The sequence below is a fragment of the Pogoniulus pusillus genome, chromosome 15, assembly GCF_015220805.1.
Source record: "Pogoniulus pusillus isolate bPogPus1 chromosome 15, bPogPus1.pri, whole genome shotgun sequence".
In the NCBI taxonomy this organism is placed as follows: domain Eukaryota; kingdom Metazoa; phylum Chordata; class Aves; order Piciformes; family Lybiidae; genus Pogoniulus; species Pogoniulus pusillus.
In genome coordinates, this window is record NC_087278.1 from 6,699,818 (window position 1) to 6,719,108 (window position 19,291).

At 40.3% G+C, this 19,291-nt stretch overlaps 1 protein-coding gene across 2 annotated transcripts in view; it reads left to right on the top strand.

The window, feature by feature from the left end:
* Positions 1–19,291, top strand: part of IFT56 (intraflagellar transport 56) — a 53,861-nt gene that overhangs the window by 7,381 nt on the left and 27,189 nt on the right. For both annotated transcript variants that reach the window (XM_064155098.1, XM_064155097.1), the window contains exons 4-12: positions 106–220; positions 8,693–8,742; positions 10,687–10,832; positions 12,475–12,646; positions 13,260–13,334; positions 14,558–14,660; positions 16,410–16,465; positions 18,193–18,246; positions 18,669–18,732. In XM_064155098.1, coding sequence (XP_064011168.1) covers positions 106–220; positions 8,693–8,742; positions 10,687–10,832; positions 12,475–12,646; positions 13,260–13,334; positions 14,558–14,660; positions 16,410–16,465; positions 18,193–18,246; positions 18,669–18,732 — 835 coding nt within the window. The remainder of the gene's footprint in view (positions 1–105; positions 221–8,692; positions 8,743–10,686; positions 10,833–12,474; positions 12,647–13,259; positions 13,335–14,557; positions 14,661–16,409; positions 16,466–18,192; positions 18,247–18,668; positions 18,733–19,291) is intronic.

Consider the following 19,291-nt stretch of genomic DNA (forward strand, 5'->3'; position numbering starts at 1 on the left):
AAGTTGTTTGACCTTGATGATGATATGTTGGTGTAAAATGGCGGCAAAAAAGATGATATTTAATAACAAGTCTTTTTAAAATATCAACTCTCTCTTCTGTTGCAGGTATATGAGGCCTTAACCAAAAACCCAAATTGCTGTCCGGATGTTTGGGTGAACCTTGCCTGTACCTACTTCTTCCTGGGAATGTATACACAAGCAGAGCAAGCAGCCTTGAAAGGTGAGCTCTTTCCAGCAGAGACAATTTGCTGACTTGAGCATCTAAAGTGATTTTCAGAGAAAGCCTTTGATGTTTCTTTTTCATAGAAATAAAGTGTCCTTTTGAGCAAAGTTTTTGGGTTTGGAGGTTTGGTTTTGGTTTTTGAGTTATGTTTTGTTGTTTGCTTTTTTTGTTGGTGCATTTGTTTTGTTTTCTGTTTTATTTATCAGGGCAATTAAGATGCAGTTTGCTCTCTAAAAACACCTTGGGCAGGTGGAGTAGGTGGAACTGAAAGAAGCATCTGGAAAAAAGTACTCTTACCCTGGGGTTTTTATTTAGAAATTAGTGTGCTGACCAGCAAAATGTTACTTTCCCTTTGGCTGATTCTATGTCTCTGAGCCAGTGCAGATGAAGCTAATTATGCTTAGTGAAATTGTCAGAAAGTAAGCATCTGAAAGAGTTCAGCATTCTCCCTGATGTGGACAAGGACTCTGTTTATGTAGTTTCAGTGACTCGGTAGGTGGTCTCTTTGCCTTGTAAGTCAGATATTAGGTATCTGATTCCTCAAGGCATGAAGTTCACTGAAGTCAGGGTTTCATAGTTCTATTTTAATCTCAACATGCATGGGATCACTTAAGGAAAGGCAATGAAATTAGGCAATTTTTACTCCCTAACAATATTTTTGCAGTTGAGTTCTGTAACCCATCACTTCTGTTTATCTCAGTGATTTATATTGTTTTCTATAACTATAGTATCTCAGTGTTTTTTTTTTAAGTCAACTTCTAACTCTTGCCTTTTTTAGGATAAAACTCTTTTTGAAGTATGGGATTTCTCCTTTCTTTAGCCTTCTTGTCTTGGATTGAAAACAAGATGGGGAGAAAATAATTGTGTACTTTGCTACTGTACAGAAGTGCCTTCAAATGACAAATATTCAAAGCTTTCAGTGCTGAAATATCAGCTATGCCTGAAGTCCAGAGCTGGACAGTGAATTATAACAGAAGGGCAAGTACAGTGGTTGATCTTGGCCCTGAAAAATTACCCTGGCAATTATAATGACTTGTATGGAACAGGGAAATGTTAATTGTCCTGATTTTTTTCTTCTCCCTGCCCTTTTTAAACTTTTAAGCCATACTTCTTAATGAGAAAAACCCACCCAAATCTCAAAAAGCCAGAAACTCAGAGGCAGCACAGCACTTGAACTGTGACAGAAGGCAACACGTGATGGTGTTAGGTCAATGGTTGGACTTGATCTTGGAAGTCTTTTCCAGTAGAAACAGATCTATGTGATTGCAGTATACCTTTAAAATTCTCTGAAAGGTCATGCTGAGCTTGAATGCCACAAGTGGATATGTTTTGTTTCCAACTATAAAAAGTTTCCTGGAGAGCTTTGTGACCTGTATCATTCAAGAGGTACTTAAATTCCCAGTGTTCACAGATAATAATTTAATCTTTAACATACCACAAAGTCAAACTTTGAAGATTCCAATCTAGGACTTGATGGGGGTTACTAAAGTAATTGAGCAGTAGAATTTGTGGTGTCACTGTGACCTAAAGCATAGAAGAGGCAAGCAGCTGCATCTCGCACCAGCTGGAGTCATTGTCTTTAGGTTTGTACCATGTGAATTACAATGAAGATGACTGATTCACAACTGAGCATGCACTTTTATTAACTGTGAGCTGGATGTGAGAGAAGCTTACATTTTTTTGGTACCACTTCAGATGAGTTTGTAGCAGGATGGTAAGTGGCAGGTTAAGGGGTGCAGTTAGTGGCGCTTGAATGCTAGAGGAAAGAAGCGCAAGACAGAGTGTAGCTGAGGGAGGCAACAGAGAATAACTGAGCACTCACACTAGTAAGACCAGTTCCTGATCTTAAGTAATTGTTTAAGATGGTCAGTTTTTCTAGTGAGGTGCTAAACATTTCCTGTGAGTTCTGTAATACTGATTTCAGTCTACTTAAGCTTGGTGGGGGAGTCACAGCTGAAAATGTGTAATATTTGTTGATCGAAAGCTTCCAGTTGCTGTTTGTTCCCCTTTCTACTTGCTTCACTTTTTCTTACATTGAGGTAGAACCCTTTTATTTTCACTCAAAGATCCTCCTTTAGGTTTTTTTAACATTTTAGGATTGCATCAGTGATAGCTGTTAGAAATGTTGACAGCTGAGGTCATAACATCTTGTAATCTCTTCCACAGTTTGGCAAAGACACTGAAAAGGCAAAATACTTCATTGGATATAGACACAACAGATGAAGTCCCTAAAAGAACATAATTTATGCAGTACTACCTTGAGTACTACTGAAGAAATTATAGATAGTGTTAGTGTTGGGCTGCTTAGCATTGCTATTTTGAGATTATTTTCCCTGAATTCTTGCATACTGCTTGCTGTTTATTGCTGCAGTTCTGCTGAGCTCCTGAAAGTAGCATAGCGCTAAAACAAATGAGGGAGAAATAATCTATTTTGAGCTATCATTCTAAATTTCTACACTGATGGAATCAGTATTAGGAAATTAGCATTAATAGCCATGAGGTAATTATTGCATTTCACATAAGATATCTAGACCAGAATCTCTTGTGGAGCATGGTTTTATGTTTAGTTCATGATAGATGTGAATTATTCTCTTGGCTTCTTGTTACTTAACTAAAACTTCACGGTACATCTTCTCAGGAGAGAATAAATCTGTATATCAAGTCATATAAACCAGAATTACTGCAAATACAAGCTAAGAAGTAGAGCAGAAAAGGCAATAAAGAAAGATCCTTTGAAGGTTTCTCATTACAGTTGTACTATATCTCCTCTAGGCTTTTTTCCAAATTCCTCTCAGATATTTCTGGCATCTCCTTTTTCCCTTCTGTGCCCTTGCATTAAGGTTACTAATGTTCCTGGATCTGAGGTGCAGGTAAAGTTACTTCAAGTCACAGATTGCATCCAGTTAGAAGGGACCGTCAAAAGTCATCTTGTCCAACTCCCCCTGCAGTCAGCAGGGACACCTCGGGCTAGGGGTGCCTGTGGCCATATCAAGTCTGACCTTGAACGTCTCCAGGGACAGGGCCTCAACCATGTTCCTGGGCAAGCTGTATCTAGTATTTCACCACTCTCCTTGTATTAACTTCTTCCTAATGCCCAACCTAAATCTGCCCTTTTCCAGTTTAAAACTATTGCCCCTTGTCCTGTCACCACAAACCTTTCTAAATATTTCCTCTCCAGCCTTTCTGTAGGTCACCTTCAGATATTGAAATGTAGCTATAAGGTCTTGCCAGACTCTTATCTTCTCTAGACTGAACAGCCCAAATTCTTTCAGCCTGTCTTCACAGGAGAGGTGCTCCAGCCCTCTGATCATCTTTGTGGCCCTCTTCTGGACCTGCTCCAGCAGGTCCATGTCTCTTGTGTTGGTGCCCCAGGAGTGGACACAGTATTCCAGGTGAGGCAGCCACTCTTGTTTCATAGTCATCTCATAGTGAAGCTACCAATTGTGATGCTTTAACTCCTTTTGCATCTGTGTGCTCACACACTAGATGAATGTATTGTTTCCATGGTATCCCTTAGCCCATCTAGCTTTGGGAGAAGGCCTTGAAATTTTTTCTCTCTGTTTAATAAATAATTTTAAAATCACCTTTTTTATTTTAAAAACAAATAATTTTGTGTTGCATTCCCAGGTCCTGTGCCTTGCAGAGAATAAGGATGAGAAACTCAACCTGGCACACTTGCACAGTGATCCTAGCAACTGATCCTAGCGCTGAGAGCCCTGCATGGTGCTCTTGGAAGCCTTTGGCTAGCACTGCATTAAAAAAAACCAGAACAAAGTGTTCCTTTAAGCCACAAAATGTACATGAGTGGGGCTGCAGTTAAATCTGTTAAGAAAAAGAGCCTTTTTAGGCTAAGCAGAATTTACAATGAAACTTAAGATCCATGCACAGATGGGGTTGTGTTGCTGAACCAGGCATTAAAGTTTGGTTGGTTGGTTTGATTTTTCTTTTCCCTTTTTTTTTCCCCCTTTCCTTCCTAATTTTTGAATGGGGAAAGCTTTGTGATTACTTCCTCACAACTCTGCTTGTGTCTGATCTGAGTGTGGTTGAACTGAACAAAGATACCTCTCGTTTCACAGCTTATACTGCAAGGAGCAATGTTGTACAAAAGCAGAGCAGAGATAAACTGAGAAGAATAATGACATTTTCCAAACTATTCTTGTTTCCACGTGTACTGATGTTTGCCTGGTGTCAGATAGTTGTCACCAGTGAAAATGTGCAGTTGCAAGCACAGAAAAGTTGCTGGGTTTTCTCTGTCTTTAGACTGCATGTTCACCTGCATCCAGAATGATTTGCTTTCTACTTGGACTCTGTTTCTTGAGAGCAATATCTTATTTTCATTGCATTTTAGCTGTGGCTTTGAACCAGCAGCGTTTGATAGATGGAACTTTCAAAAGTGCCCAAGTAAAAATACCAATTTGTACATAGTTAAACTTGAAAAACCTTATTTTCTTAGTTTGTAACCTTATTTTCTTGGTTTGCTTTTTAAAGTGTAGTGGAAGCTACAGAGCAGAAATAATGGACAGTTTTTTGCTTCCATGATATTTAACTTACTGTGCTTAGCAACTGAAACGAAATGTGTTCATATTGCAAGTAACTGAACATACTTGAACTGGCTTTTGAGTATTTTGGGAATGGGAAAAAGGTCAATGGGTGCCCTCAAAATCTCATTCAAGAAAATTCTGAACAGTTCAGCTATTCAAGTATGTGTGTGACCATTACTGCTGGGCTGTGTGGTTTCCAAACGTTTTCCCCATATCCTTGCATTTTCCCTGTGCCAGTGAGACTGTGGTTCTGTGGCACAGAGACCCTCATTCAGCAGCTGTGAGCAGAGTGGTGTTTCTCAGGGACAGGCGAATGAGGTTTCCTCTGGTCATATTCTCTGTGCTGTCAGACTGGAGCCTTCTCAGCACTGTTCCATTCCTACCAGCTCCTCTGTATGTGTTTAAGATGTGGTCTACATCTGTTAGTGTGTGAAGCATGTGTGCATTATGCCTCCTACATAGGATGTGTTAATGCAGATGCATGACCAGTATTGCCTTGCACTTAGGAAAGGGCACAAATGCCAGGTTGTCCATGTCTGTGGCAGCAATATTGAATCCACTAGGAGCATGAGCTGCCATTTTTAGTGAGCTTAGAGGTTTCTTTAATAAATACTGAAAAGAGCTGTTTTCACTCTTGCAGCTATTTATAATATTCTAACAAATGCTTCACTAGGTACCTGTTTAATGTCAGCAAATGAAAATATACAAAACACTTTCAAGGTTAATGTCAGCTTTGCCTTTGTTACCTGGAACATAAGCAGTGATGATGACAAAAATTATCTAGAGTAGGAATATTGGTGTGTTTCCTAGTTGGGATGAGACCTATCCTGTCCAGCTCCCTCAGTCATGTCTTCAGCACAAGGCCAGTAGCAGATCTGGAGCAGAGTTCCAGTTTGGTGCTGTATAGCATGTGTCATCATGTTTGTTGAGATCCCTAGATTGTTTAGTACTGATTTAAACAGTAAAATAAAATGGTATCACAGTATCATCAGAGTTGGAAGAGACCTCACAGATCATCAAGTCCAACCCTTTACCACAGAGTTCAAGGCTAGACCATGGCACCAAGTGCCACATCCAATCCTGCCTTGAACAGCTCCAGGGACGGCGACTCCACCACCTCCCCGGGCAGCCCATTCCAGTGTCCAATGACTCTCTCAGTGAAGAACTTTCTCCTCACCTCGAGCCTAAATCTCCCCTGGCGCAGCCTGAGACTGTGTCCTCTTGTTCTGGTGTTGGCCACACAGTCATCTTCTTGAAAAAATAGGACAGGAAAAGAAGATGGTGCTTGCTTGTGGCATTGATAGGTCAGTGACAACAAAATTCTTTAACAGAAGAGAATAACAGAAGATTAAGCCTAATGTCCCTTAAAAGTCATTCTCTATGATGAGGCAGTTGTGTCACTGATTGACAACAGCTCTAGCCAATATTCTTAAGCAAATTTTTTCTGGAAACTAACCTGACTTTGTTCATGTGTTTCCTTGTCATCCTCAAAAAATGCATTTGACTCTAGGGGAAAAGAAACTGCGGATATCAAATGCTTCAATATTGACAGGACTTCTGATTTTGCCCCCCCTCCTTTTTCTGGTTGACAGTAACTTAGAGCACCTTATTTTGAAGAATATCGGAACAGTTAACATCATCTCTTATGAGGCAGGATATGTTTTTTCTCCCTCCATACATCTCTACACATCATTAGAACTCAGGTTTCATGTTTTGCCTGGTTTTAGGTATAAAATAACATAGACTAGCCCTCCAGCTTTTGCCACAAAAGACATACTAATTTTGATGTCAGATCAGATGCCAGGTTTGCAAGGGCAGCAGTGCAGTCATTGGTTGACCAGTGAAAGAAGAATTCTTTGGTTTAGATTCTTGAGCAAGTATTGCTTGCAGCTCACAATTTTCACTGTGAAATTAATGCCAAACCCCACTCAAACAAATAAGTAAAAAAAGGGCAATGAAGAACTACTTCATGAAAGGAACATTGATATTTTTACCCATAGCACTGTGATTATACACTATTATTTTCAGTGTAAATCCCACATTTTGTCCTGCTTGTGTTTTTGGAGTCTTTGATGACCAAATGTTTTGAATTGTGAAGGGTTCTTCTAATTGGCTTAAGTTTCACACAAAAGCACATGTGGGGTCCATGTGCAACCCTTCTAAACTTTGATATTTAAACCTCTCAATTACTGCTGGGGTATGTGTGGAGCTACCACAGAATCATTGCTGACAAAGTTTTCAAGAACATGCATTTAAATTAAATTACTCTAATCTTGCAGCTTAGTGGATGAAGTCATTTCTAGAATGTGCTGTCATGTCACAGCAGTGCAATAGCTGCTGCTTGTATGATACTGATTGCAGATCAGAAAACCTTTTTGTTCTTTAATAATCAGGCTAATGAGGATGCCCACATTTATCTTAGCTTGAAGACCACTTTGCTTCATAGCAGCTTGATGCTCTGTTAGCAACACCTCCTAAGATGTGTTTTGACAAGATGGCTTTCATACTGCCTTTGCCTTTTGGGACCTCTCTGTTCTAGCAGCACTTCAAAGAAAGAATTCACTGTCCTCGTTTTCTAGGAACACAGTTATTAAACACAGCTTGGGAAGGTGGAAAGGGGAGAAATCATTGCTATACTTGTGAGAAATAGGAGGGCATCTTTATATTGCCAACCTGATGTCAATGGCCTGGGTTTTGCCACTGTCCACTGTGTTAGAAAGCTTTCTTACTATGTGGAGAAAGGGTATGAGGTTTGGAAATCTCTGCCTACATAGCTTTGATAAAAAAGGTCTGACTTACAAGTAAAATTCCATTTTGAAGTAGAGGAGGGAAGAGGCTTTGGTGGTTTGAGCCCTCTGTCATGGTTTAGGATGTCAGAAGAATTACAGCCTTGTGTTACAATCCATTGCTTTGCTAACTCTGCATTCTCCAGGCTCGTAAGCAGAATTCCTTACTGTGCTGTTTGTTAGGATTCCATGTATGTCCTTTCTGTGGAACGTAGGTTGCCAGCTGGTTGGTCTGAGCAACAATAAGAGTGCTCATTGACTGAGTAGGCTAAAGAAAATGCAGGAAACAAGGGAAAGCTTTTTGGAAGATTGTTTGCAAGAGAAATTAATAGCTCTGTTGGACGAAGGACCTTTGTCACTCTCGGTGAACTCTAATGGCTCTCTCTACTGACTTAAAGTTCTACAGTTAACAATTTGTGTCATACTGTGTTAGATAGAATTCCTAATCCTGCTGGAACAAGAGATTTCATGAACCTCAATGGCTCTATGAAGGAGATGCCTCCCTTAAATCCCTGCCATATCTTAGTTTGAATCTTCTCTGTCAGATTCTTTTATATGCCTTTTGTTTCTAAGGACAGAAGAAATGTTAGAACTAAGGATAATGTAATGTGTATGCATAACAAAATGGTAGTAGCAGTAGGGTTTGCAGTGCAAAGGAAGCTGACAAGATTACTAGAATGATGAACCACAACTTACTTTAAACATGACACACTGTAGTAGCCTTGATCAGGAGTTTATGTGTTGCTGCTTTTTTATTTTGTAAAAGGTGACACTCTATGTGTCACAAAAATACAACAGAGAATTATCCAGAAGGCCCTGTGGTGAAATGGTAGTGCAGTTCTTAAAAGTTTTAAGCCTTGTGGAAAACAGAGGCCAACAAAAAGTCATTTTCAATAGGGACTTCAAAATAAATGGTCAGGGAGTGAATACAGGAAGAAAGGAGGCCTTTACCTTGCTCTCAAGTTGGTAGAACCTGCCTTGGGGCATGACCTGCAAAAGGCTGTGTCAGTGAAGAACTGAACTTGGACTATTTAATGAAAGGATATGGATGGATGCATGTCTGCTGAGAAGGAGAGCTTAAAGTAGAGAAGAGACACCCTGAGTTGTTGTTCACAGTAATACTTACTCAGTTTTCCTTTCAGCACCAAAGAGTCCACTCCAGAACCGTATACTCTTTCACCTGGCACATAAGGTATGAAGTCTTTTCTTAACTCATGCTTTGTTTCCTTTCCAATTTAGTGGTGTGAAATTTATGCTGCAAACCTGGCAGAATAATTAAAGTATCTGTGGTAGCAGGAGAACAGATGTTCTCCATAACAGCTGTATTAAAAAGTGGAGGAGAAAGTTAGTGTGCAAACATGATCACAGAACAGATGCCCTCGGTGTGCATCTAAGAAAAGTGTTACCAATGCATTTCGTGTAAGTCATACAGTAGGAACCTGATGGTGGTTTTGATCAGGAGGAACCTGGAACTGGAATAGAATCAGAAATGTACAAGCCCCTGTTCTTCTTATTCTTTCAAGGGTACTATTTTCCTAACTTGAAGTTGGCTTATGCTTAGCACATAGACCATTTTGGTAAAGTTGCTGTTCGTGATCCTCCTAAGTCATTCAGTATCCAAAAAGTAATATTGTTTATAGTATAAAATCTACTTTAATTTCAACAATTAAATGCTTGTTTCACTTATCACACGTACCTATGTTCCCTTAAATTTAGTTTTATACCATTCTCTGTTTATACTTAATGAGTATTGTGCTACCGAAGAGACTGAGCTGAGAGTATAAATCTTCAGTGTTAGCTTTGGTGTCAGATTCTCTTTACATAACAGAGATTTAAGCTTAAGAGAGAAAATTGACAATATTTTTGTAGCTTACTGACACAAGCGTGTGTGATGAGGAGAAGTTGAATAATTCCTAGTTCATCTATTTCACCTTTGGAAATAAAGGAAGCCCATTGCCTTCAGTTCTGTTAAACAACTTCTCTTGCTTTTGTACTGGAGTATCAATTTGTGACTGTCCTAAAGAGGGAGGAAAAGGATTTGAAGAAAACTGAGCAGATAGATGGAAAACAAGCACAAAAGACTGAATTTGTGTGAGAGAAATTCATAATTACTCTCAATTCAGCAACAGGGAAGCGCTGGAGTAAGTGGTTTAAGTAGGCTGATGAGGTGAATAGCCTCAACTTTACTATTGTAATAAAGATATCACCAGTATGTTTACCTCTGTTCCTTGCCTTTGCCTTTGTGTGCCATGTGCTATAAAGCAGTGCTTTTTAAAGTGAGCCATTTAGTTAAAGAAGCTCGAATTTGAAAGGGCTGATGAAAAAGAATCATAGAATCAACCAGGTTGGAAGAGACCTCCAAGATCAACCTCGGTTCTCTCAGCCTGTCCTCACAGGACTTGTGTTCCAGGCCTCTCACCAGCTTTGTCACCCTTGTCTGGACACATTCCAGTATCTCAACATCTCTCTTGAATTGAGGAGCCCAGAACTGGACACAGCACTCAAGGTGTGGCCTCACTAGCGTCAAGTACTAGGGAAGAATAACCTCCTTTGGCCTGGCCACACTGTTCCTGATCCAGGCTGGAATGCCATTGGCTCTCTTTGCCACCTGGGCACACTGCTGGTTCATGTTCAGCCACTATCTACCAGTACCCCCAGGTTCCTTTCTTCCTGGCTGCTCTCCAGCAGTTAGTGCTGTAAGGAAGTCTTGTCAAAATTAGTGCTTGTGTGTTGGCAAGTCTTGCTTTTTTCTGCTCTCTGAGAGAAGTAAGATTTGGATCTACAAACAGCAAAATTTCTGCTGTCTTGAATACTAAAAGGCAAACCTTGTGTTGCAAAATTCTCTTTGTGAAATAATTCAGCTCTTCCTCTCTTATCCATTGAAGCGTGTGATGTAATTATGCCTAAATCACACCTGAAAGGAAAATGTGTACTTAGTTTTAGCCTCCCATTTATCTAGTTTCAACTGGTCTGCTTCCTTAATGTTCAGCTCACTGGTTGAATTAGCTTTTAACAGAGCTTTTCCACATGTTTAATATGAATCACCTACTGTTTGCCAACGAGGACAAAACTAATCCAGCTAATTAAACCATTTTTCTCACTCAACTCTTCTGAGAATGTGTCACAATCTTTTCAGTTTGGTGATGAGAAGAAACTGATGAGCTCTCACCAGAATCTGCAAGACATCACGGAAGATCAGCTTAGCTTGGCGTCTATTCACTACATGCGGTCCCACTACCAGGAAGCCATTGACATCTACAGGCGCATTCTCCTCAGTAATCGGTGGGCACCTCTGCTCTAAACCTTACTGCAGTCTCTCTGATTCTGGTGCTATTTAAACTGAGCTACTTGCTGGGTTTCTGAAAGTGATATATTCCTTTCCCACCACAAAATGTGCACAAGTTGCAAGCCCCCTCAAGTTTGTTCATTGCAAAGCATTATTGAAATAGAAGATTAAAAAAAATCTGTTCTGTTGCTTTTTTTGTGCAGTTCATTCTCAGATTCTTATTTATTCTTTTACTTATTACTTCTGAGGTTATATGTGGTTAAGTAGCTGCTATGTCTTGTTCTTTTTTCCCCTCTGATGGCCAGTCTAGTGACCTTTGCTTCTGATTGTTGGCTTCTCCTTCACCTCTTAGCCTTCCTAAGAAGAGTTCAGTTTTTAGTTTTTATGTAGAGGGTTCCTTGCATTCCTTTAATTTACAAATTCTTTCCATTTCTGTTTCTCCTGCTCTGACACTTGCTGCTGTTTTTTCCTATCATGTTCTGCAACTTCTTGATTCAGAATTTAACAAGGAACAAATTAAATTCTTAAGAGGTTGGAAGTATTGATAAATAAAATAGAAACTGCTATCCAGAATGTACAGCTGTCCTGAGCTGCAGAGCTACCTTTCAACAGTATTTCCTCTGGAATGCTTCAGAGAAGTCCATCATGATGTATATGAGTATGTTGAATAATGCTTTGGGAAAAGATGTTTAACTTCCATGTCCTGTAGAAGCAGTTGCTTAAAGCTAAACCAGTAACCTTAGAATCATAGAATCAACCAGGTTGGAAGAGACCTCCAAGCTCATCCCATCCAACCTAGCACCCAGCCCTGTCCAATCTACTAGACCATGGCACTAAGTGCCTCATCCAGTCCTCTCTTGAACATCTCCAGGGACAGTGACTCCACCACCTCCCTGGGCAGCCCATTCCAATGCCAAATCACTCTCTCTGTGAAAAACTTCCTCCTAACATCCAGCCTATACTTCCCCTGGCACAACTTGAGACTGTGTCCCATTGTTCTGTTGCTGGTTGTCTGGGAGAAGAGACCAACCCCCACCTGGCTACAGCCTCCCTGCAGGTAGTTGTGGACAGCAATGAGGTCACCCCTGAGCCTCCTCTTCTGCAGGCTAAACACTCTCTAAAACATAAAAATATCCTTTTACTTTTTCTTTCCACAAATGTCTGTCTTATTTGTGTGTTTAGCAGCTTCTAGTTCTTGATAGCTTGTAATGGCAAGGAGTTTTTTACCAGTTGTACTTGGTATAAGATAATAAGAACCATTAAGGTATCTTCAGAGTATTATGTGCATGTTAAATGTCTTATCTGTACTGCACAGAAAATCCTCTTCTGACAGGCCAAATACAGAGCTCATGTTCTGTGCACTTCTACAGAATGAAGTTGCTGCCATTTCCTAGTCTACAAATCAGAAGTTTTATAGATAATTCTTTAAAGCTGCAGTAGTTCCTCTTGAAAAACCTAATGTGAATCTGAATCTGTGCAATTGTAGCTTACAAACTAGAGCTCTAAAGTAAGCACTTCACAGAAACCCTGCTTTTGATATGCCTGTAAAAGATGTATAGATATCTGAGAATTGGTGTGAGATGTTCTGTGGTGTATCTATGGGGATTTAAATGTTCTCTTTAATCCTCTTCCCTGCAGAGAATACCTGGCTCTGAATGTATATGTGGCCCTATGTTATTACAAGCTGGAATACTGTGAAGTGTCACAGGAAGTGCTATCTGTTTATCTTCAGCAAGTTCCTGACAGCACCATTGCTCTTAACCTTAAAGCTTGTAACCATTTCCGACTTTGTGATGGGAAGGCTGCTGAGGTACCTATTGGGTGGCCTTTCAGGTCACCTTTATCTTAGTTCAAGATTCAATACAGGTTTCTTTTCCGTATTGTCTGTCTTAATCAGTAACTTTGTTAGTGCCCTTGTCATTGTGTCCTTCTTTTAGGAGTGTCACCTATTTCAGTTTCCCACTAACTGAGCCCTCTCTCCCAGTGTGTGCACAGTGGTCTTACCATAGAATCAACTCGGTTGGAAGAGACCTCCAAGCTCATCCAGTCCAACCTAGCACCCAGCCCTATCCAGTCAACTAGACCATGGCACTAAGTGCCTCATCCAGTCTTTTCTTATGGTTTTCCCAGTCCACTTCTGACCTTCTGTTTATAGGTACCTTCAGGTACTGGAAGGTCAACGTTAGGTCTCCCCAGAGCCTCCTTTTTTTCCAGGCTGAACAACTCCAGCTCCCTCAACCTGTCTTTGTAGCAGAGATGCTCCAATCCCCTGATCATTTTTGTGGCCCACCTCTGGATGTGCTCTGTCAGGTCCATGCCCTTCCTATATTGAGGGCTCCATACCCTCCATATGAAGCTCTGTTTATGCTTGTGTGCTTTTTATTTCATCTATTTTCATATTAAAATATTGCATGTAATGCCAGGCAGAGCTCAAGAACTTGACAGACAGTGCCTCATCGTCTCTGGAGTTTGGCAAGGAGCTCATTAAGCACAATCTGGTGAGTCATTTAATATAAGCTGCTCTCATTTGCAGAGCTATACTTGATGAGTCATAAAACAGAATATTTTTTGAGATTTAATCTTTGCAGTTGGCATAAGTTTGTCTTTGGTGCATGGTTTGTAATCCAGGGCTGCAGACCTGATTGAATCTTTTGCTGCCATGCAAGTCTCATTCCAGAACTCCTACCTGTATAATCAGAGTGCCATTAGGTGTTTTTTTGCACCTCTGTCAATTTGAGACTGTGTCAAGAAAATAAAAATCCTGCTGCTTTTACCTCTGAAGGTGCATTCAAATAATTCATGTCCTGTAAGAAAAGCTTTACAAGATCTCTGGGGAGGACACTGTAGAAACAAGTCAGAAGGCATGACCTTGAACTCTTATTTAGCCCAACGTGAGTGGAACTGAGGTAACTTGTGAAAGTGGTTATCATCCAAAAAGATCTTAACAAGGAATTCGAAGGAAAAAGGTGTTGATAAAAGCCCAAATCCTTGTGTGTTCTGCAGTGAGTCACTAATCACCTATTATTTTTTCCCCTCATACTTTGATGAACAAGCATTTGCAGTGGAGTGCTCTTATGCAATGACAAGCAGTTACTTGGTTTGTTGTTTTTCAAGAGCAGTCTCAAGCTAACACTTTTTTCCCCAAGAGTTAAAACTGCTTTCAAAGTGGAGGACTCTAAATCACTGGGGGTTTTTTTATTCTGGATGTTGGGCTTTTTGCCAGCAGTTTATTGAATAATAATGTTAGATTTTGGTTAGATTTTTGGAAGAAAGAACTGTCTTGTATAACTGAAGTATAAAAGATTGACTGCTCCTCATTCCTTGTGGATCTTGTGGCTTTCTAAATACACATGGAGCTGTTGGTCTGAATTTTTCATACAGATAACACCATAAGCACAGTGTCGTTCTGTCAGTGCTCCTCTCGCTCTTGTCTCAGCCCATATTAGTCTTTAAAATCTTTGATATATAATGTATCCCTGCTTTCAGCTGCTAAAAGCTGAAATAAGGGTAATCTTTACTGATGGATGAAGCACTTTATATTCTTCAGAATAAAGACTGTCACACATAATTCTGTAGTTGTACTAAAGCGGGGATTATGTTAATGCCAGTACCATTGACCCCTTCCTGCTGTTACTGTAGGAATTTAAGGATTAATTTCCTTGAAGAGATAATGGACAACAATTTTCATACGTGGTTATCAATATACTGCTTTTCTCTGCAGGTGGTGTTCCAAGGAGGAGAAGGGGCTTTGCAGGTCCTGCCTCCTCTGGTTGATGTTATTCCCGAGGCAAGATTGAATCTTGTGATTTACTACCTCCGGCAAGGTAAATACACCTTCTTCTGTCTCTTTTATAGCTTCAGGCATGGCATTCAGTCATTCATTCATCTCAGCTGACTGTGCAATGAAATGGCTTTCTTTGATTCTTTGCACTGAAAGGTAATTTACTTTGTTTTCTGTTCTTCTGGAAAATAGTGAGGTTAGAGTTCCCACAGCTTGCAGAAAAGGTTTTAATTGTGTGTGGTTGGAGAAATCTACTTTAGCAGACTACTGGAGGCTCTTGGAGTGTAGCAGATGGCTTTAGAGATGGTGATGTTTATATGTTTATAGTGAAAGGACCTCACCTTTGCCTGAGTATGTGAGGATAGTAGGCAACTATTTCTCTAGAGAGAATTCTGCACAGACAGTACATGAGCCAAAATAACAGTGAACAAGGCTGCAGTTTGTGAACAAGATATTTCATTCCAAGTCTATTGTACAACTCTTAAAGAATGCAGGTAGGTAGCCAGAATCAGTTAGAAAGGATTTTTTTACTTGTTTCTTCTCTTGGTTGGCTGACTCCTTTTGAATTTTATCTGAGTTTAGTTTGAGTCTCATTCCTGTTCTCCCATTGTGTTGCTTTACTTAAGGGTAGCTTGGCTGGCTGAGTAATGAGAAGGTGTTAATCACAGTCATCTGATGTATGGTGATGTGATGACTACTTTAGTGTAATGCTGTATTAACAAAACTTTGCCAGTAAAAGAGATGTCTTGAGTAGGTTTGTTTACAAAGTCAATTAGAGAACTAACCAGATTGGAAGAGACCTCCAAGCTCATCCAGTCCAACCTAGCACCCAGCCCTAGCCAATCAACTAGACTGTGGCACTAAATGCTTCATCCAGTCTTTTCTTGAACACCTCCCGGGACAGTGCCTCCACCACCTCCCTGGGCAGCCCATTCCAATGCCAATCACTCTCTCTGGCAACAACTTCCTCCTATCATCCAGCCTATACTTCCCCTGGCACAACTGGAGACTGTGTCCCCTTATTCTGTTGCTGGTTGTCTGGCAGAGACCAACCCCCACTTGTCTATAGCTTCCCTTCAGGTACTTGTAGACAGCAGTGAGGTCTCCCCTGAGCCTCCTCTGCTCTAGGCTAAACAACCCCAGCTCCCTCAGCCTCTCCTCACAGAGCTGTGTTCCTGGCTTCCCACCAGCTTCATCACCCTTCTCTGGACAGTATCTCAACATCTCCAGCAACTCTGTCCCCAGCCTATAGTGCCATCTTTAGGATCTTTTCAGTTTACTTGAGTAGGAAGTTGCCTATTGAATTCCAACTTTACATTTAAACTTCTGCACTAGTTGTGCTTTTTGCTTGTTAGAATTAGGATCAGGTAAGAACTGCTGGACAGGTTTTGAAATATTGATGAGGAAAAGATGTAGTTTCCCTTCAGAACCCCTATCCTCCTTGAGGGGTAAATAAAAGAGAGGAAAGACAGTAAGATGATGGATTTATTATCTTGACCTTGTACTGTTGAGAAGGCAGCCACTGGATTATAAGCAAAGAGGGCAAGTCATCTATACTAGGAAAATTGTAGTAATAAAGAAGCTATTACTCACTCCATGTTTGTTATTTGGGTTCTAGAAAACCATCACCATTGTGATATAAATTCACAATGATTTATGGTTACCTTTCTCCTCCTGTCTAAATGCTTTATTTCTTAGTCTGCAAGCATTGGGGAATGTTGTAGAGGATGAGTGACTTGGTCTAATACAGTGTGCTATTGGTTGTCATGCAATCTGACATCTGGCATTTCAGGTGATGTGCAAGAGGCTTATAACCTGATTAAGGGCCTGGAACCTACAGCTCCACAGGTAATTGGAAACTGATGTCGTGGGTAGGTAAAGACAGAGGTTATAAATTGGTAAAAAATCTGCCATGTACAGAACTGGTATCCTCAGGGCCACTTGCCCCACTCCTACTCTTAAAACTCCTATGTTCTCTGTCCTTTTGTCAACAATAGATGTAATGTGCATGCATAGAGTATTCTATATGTGCATCTATGAGCGCATAACATGTTGATAACTATACCTCCTGGAATCAACTAGGAACACAGCTTAGTGGTGTGCAGACTTGATTCTGGGGAGCTGATCATTAGTGCATAGATAAAAGCACACTTCCACCTAGAGCTTCTTGTCACTTCTGCCCTGGTGACTGTTGCCACCCCTCAGGTTTGCTAGCTCAGATGCTTGTGGTTTGTCCTGAAGCCTTATCAATGAAAATGGGCTAGATTAAATGAGACAGTTTAAATGATAGGCCTTTTCTCATCTCACTTCAGCTGCAGTAAGTGGAAGCTGCGCTGTCACTTGGCTGTTACTGTAATTCTCTTTTGTGGCTGTTCCAACATCTTTACACTCTGATTTATTCCTCTTAACAGTTTATTTTCCAAAGGTCACATAGCTGGGTATGAAAGAGACCTTTCATGAGTGTGAGGATTAGATGGAGGAAGGGAAAATGAAAACCTCAAGAACATAATTTTGGTGATTGTGTGCCGAGGAGTGTCTTCTGCTGTTGCTTTTCACTTGTATTTTTCAGTTTAGCAATTTTCTGCAGCTATAGGTCCTTTGGCCTCTATTTCCCTGTGTACATGCCTAATACAAATTATAATAATCTTGATCACATTTTGAAATGTGAATATTTTTCTCACTCAAACTTGGAAGGAACTCCCTACTAAGACTTGCAAAACTACTTGTATATCCTCCTTCAGTTCTTCTGAATCTTCTTCTTTGTCATGATGCCTATAGGATAATAATTTGGCATCTGTAAGAGAGGCAGTGGGCTAAAATGATTACTTAGCTTGCTGGCTGGTGCTCTCAGATTGGTTTCTTGCACTTCATTGTTGGTCTGTGTAGATATCTGTCTTTCTCCATGTTTACATGTGTGACAAGACTGTCCAGATTTACCAGGAGTACCAACTAAAACGAGTTCACAGCCATAACTCTTAAGATTTAAATAAGGCAGATTTATCTGTGACACACTGAGAAAATCTTGCTCAAGGAAGAATTAAAGTATAGTTGTATCTCAGAGTAGAGATCACAGGATACTCTACTTCTATTCTGAATTTCAGTAGAGTAACATGACCACAGAGCACAAACCCCTTTGACATTTTTGCCCTGATGAGAAAAGCTATGGGTTTTGGAGCAAGGATGATTATGGATAACTGATGTGTGTAGTTGAAGTGGGTCTGTGCATTTGTATAACAACATTACACTTGGTTACTGGTCATGGAGAGGGCATGATGGTATGTTATGGTGTTCCTTCTGGTGCAAATCTTTGAGCATAAGACTTAACCAGAAATCTGCTACCCCTTTGCATCCCACATATTGAGCAGAAACAATGAGCTAGCAAGCAGAATGGTTTGGGGGGAGGGGTAACTTTGTATTACTGTGCTGGAGCACTATCATAGCAACCAGCTACCTGTGAAACTGAATTGAGATAGAATGAGGGACTTAGAAAGAAAGTAATGAACATGTAGCCTCTTAAGCACCTCCTCACGTGTTCACTCTGTCTTCTATCTTCCTTATTACTTTTCTTTTTTCAGGAGTATATCCTCAAAGGAGTGGTAAATGCAGCACTTGGGCAAGAAATGAGCTCGGTGAGTGGAGCCTGTGAAGTTATCCAGTTTTGGCAACAGTAGAATGTGTACAAATCTGTAGGGACTGGAAATGGAGTGAAAGAGGCAGTCACTTAGACTGCATGATCTCACAGTCTCTTAATCTTCTCTACAGTGCTGAATCCAGAAGAAGAGAAATGCAAATCTCTGTTGCTAGTCCCAACAAGAAATCAATCTGAATTTGGCTTTTCTGCCCTGCTTCCCAAATAAATGTTTGCTTTCTTCAGTGTTCTTGTGTAGCTATGCACCTGCAGTGGCACATTTACCTTTTCTGGTTTGACTTCACCCTGTTCTGTCTGTTTGTTGCTCCTTATCTGTTCCTCAGAGGCATTTTTTCACTGTGTGTTGTAGTAGCGACTGTAGAACTCATGTTAGATTCTTGAAATTATTTTTCCTTCCTTCAGAGAGATCATCTGAAAATTGCTCAGCAGTTCTTCCAGTTGGTGGGTGAATCAGCCAGTGAATGTGGTATGTTTTAAATGTTCTTTTCCATTGTCTAATCTTTCTTTCAATATCCAAATATATACCATCATAACTTTGTCTAACTGCTGGCTGTTAATGTAACTACTGCTAGGCACTTTGTGGCTGTAGTATGAGCAAGACAAAGTCTGATTTAGAGTCTGAAACAAATTTGCAAGTTTAATTTTAAAAGGCTCAGTTGCTTCCAAAACTTAGTATATGAATTTGGCTCAAAAAGAGGCTCTAAGGCAAACTGCTAGTCTTCACTGTTACATGCTGTGGCAGCTTGCCTTTGACTAATAATCCCCATTATGAAACAGAAGGCAACAGCCTAATTAGATAAAGTGTGTGGCTGAAACCTCACAGGTACAAGTCTGGGACTGCTAATGAAAGCCTACTGAGTACGTAGAGTCCTAGCATGGAGTGTGTCCTTGAGGCTGAAAACATAAGGAGGGATTTGGCTACAGAGAGATGGAGGCTCTGGGACTAACTCTGTGGCTGAACCAAAAAAACAAAACCAAGATAGAACCTAATTTCAAAAAATCCACATGTTTTCAGTATTTATTTT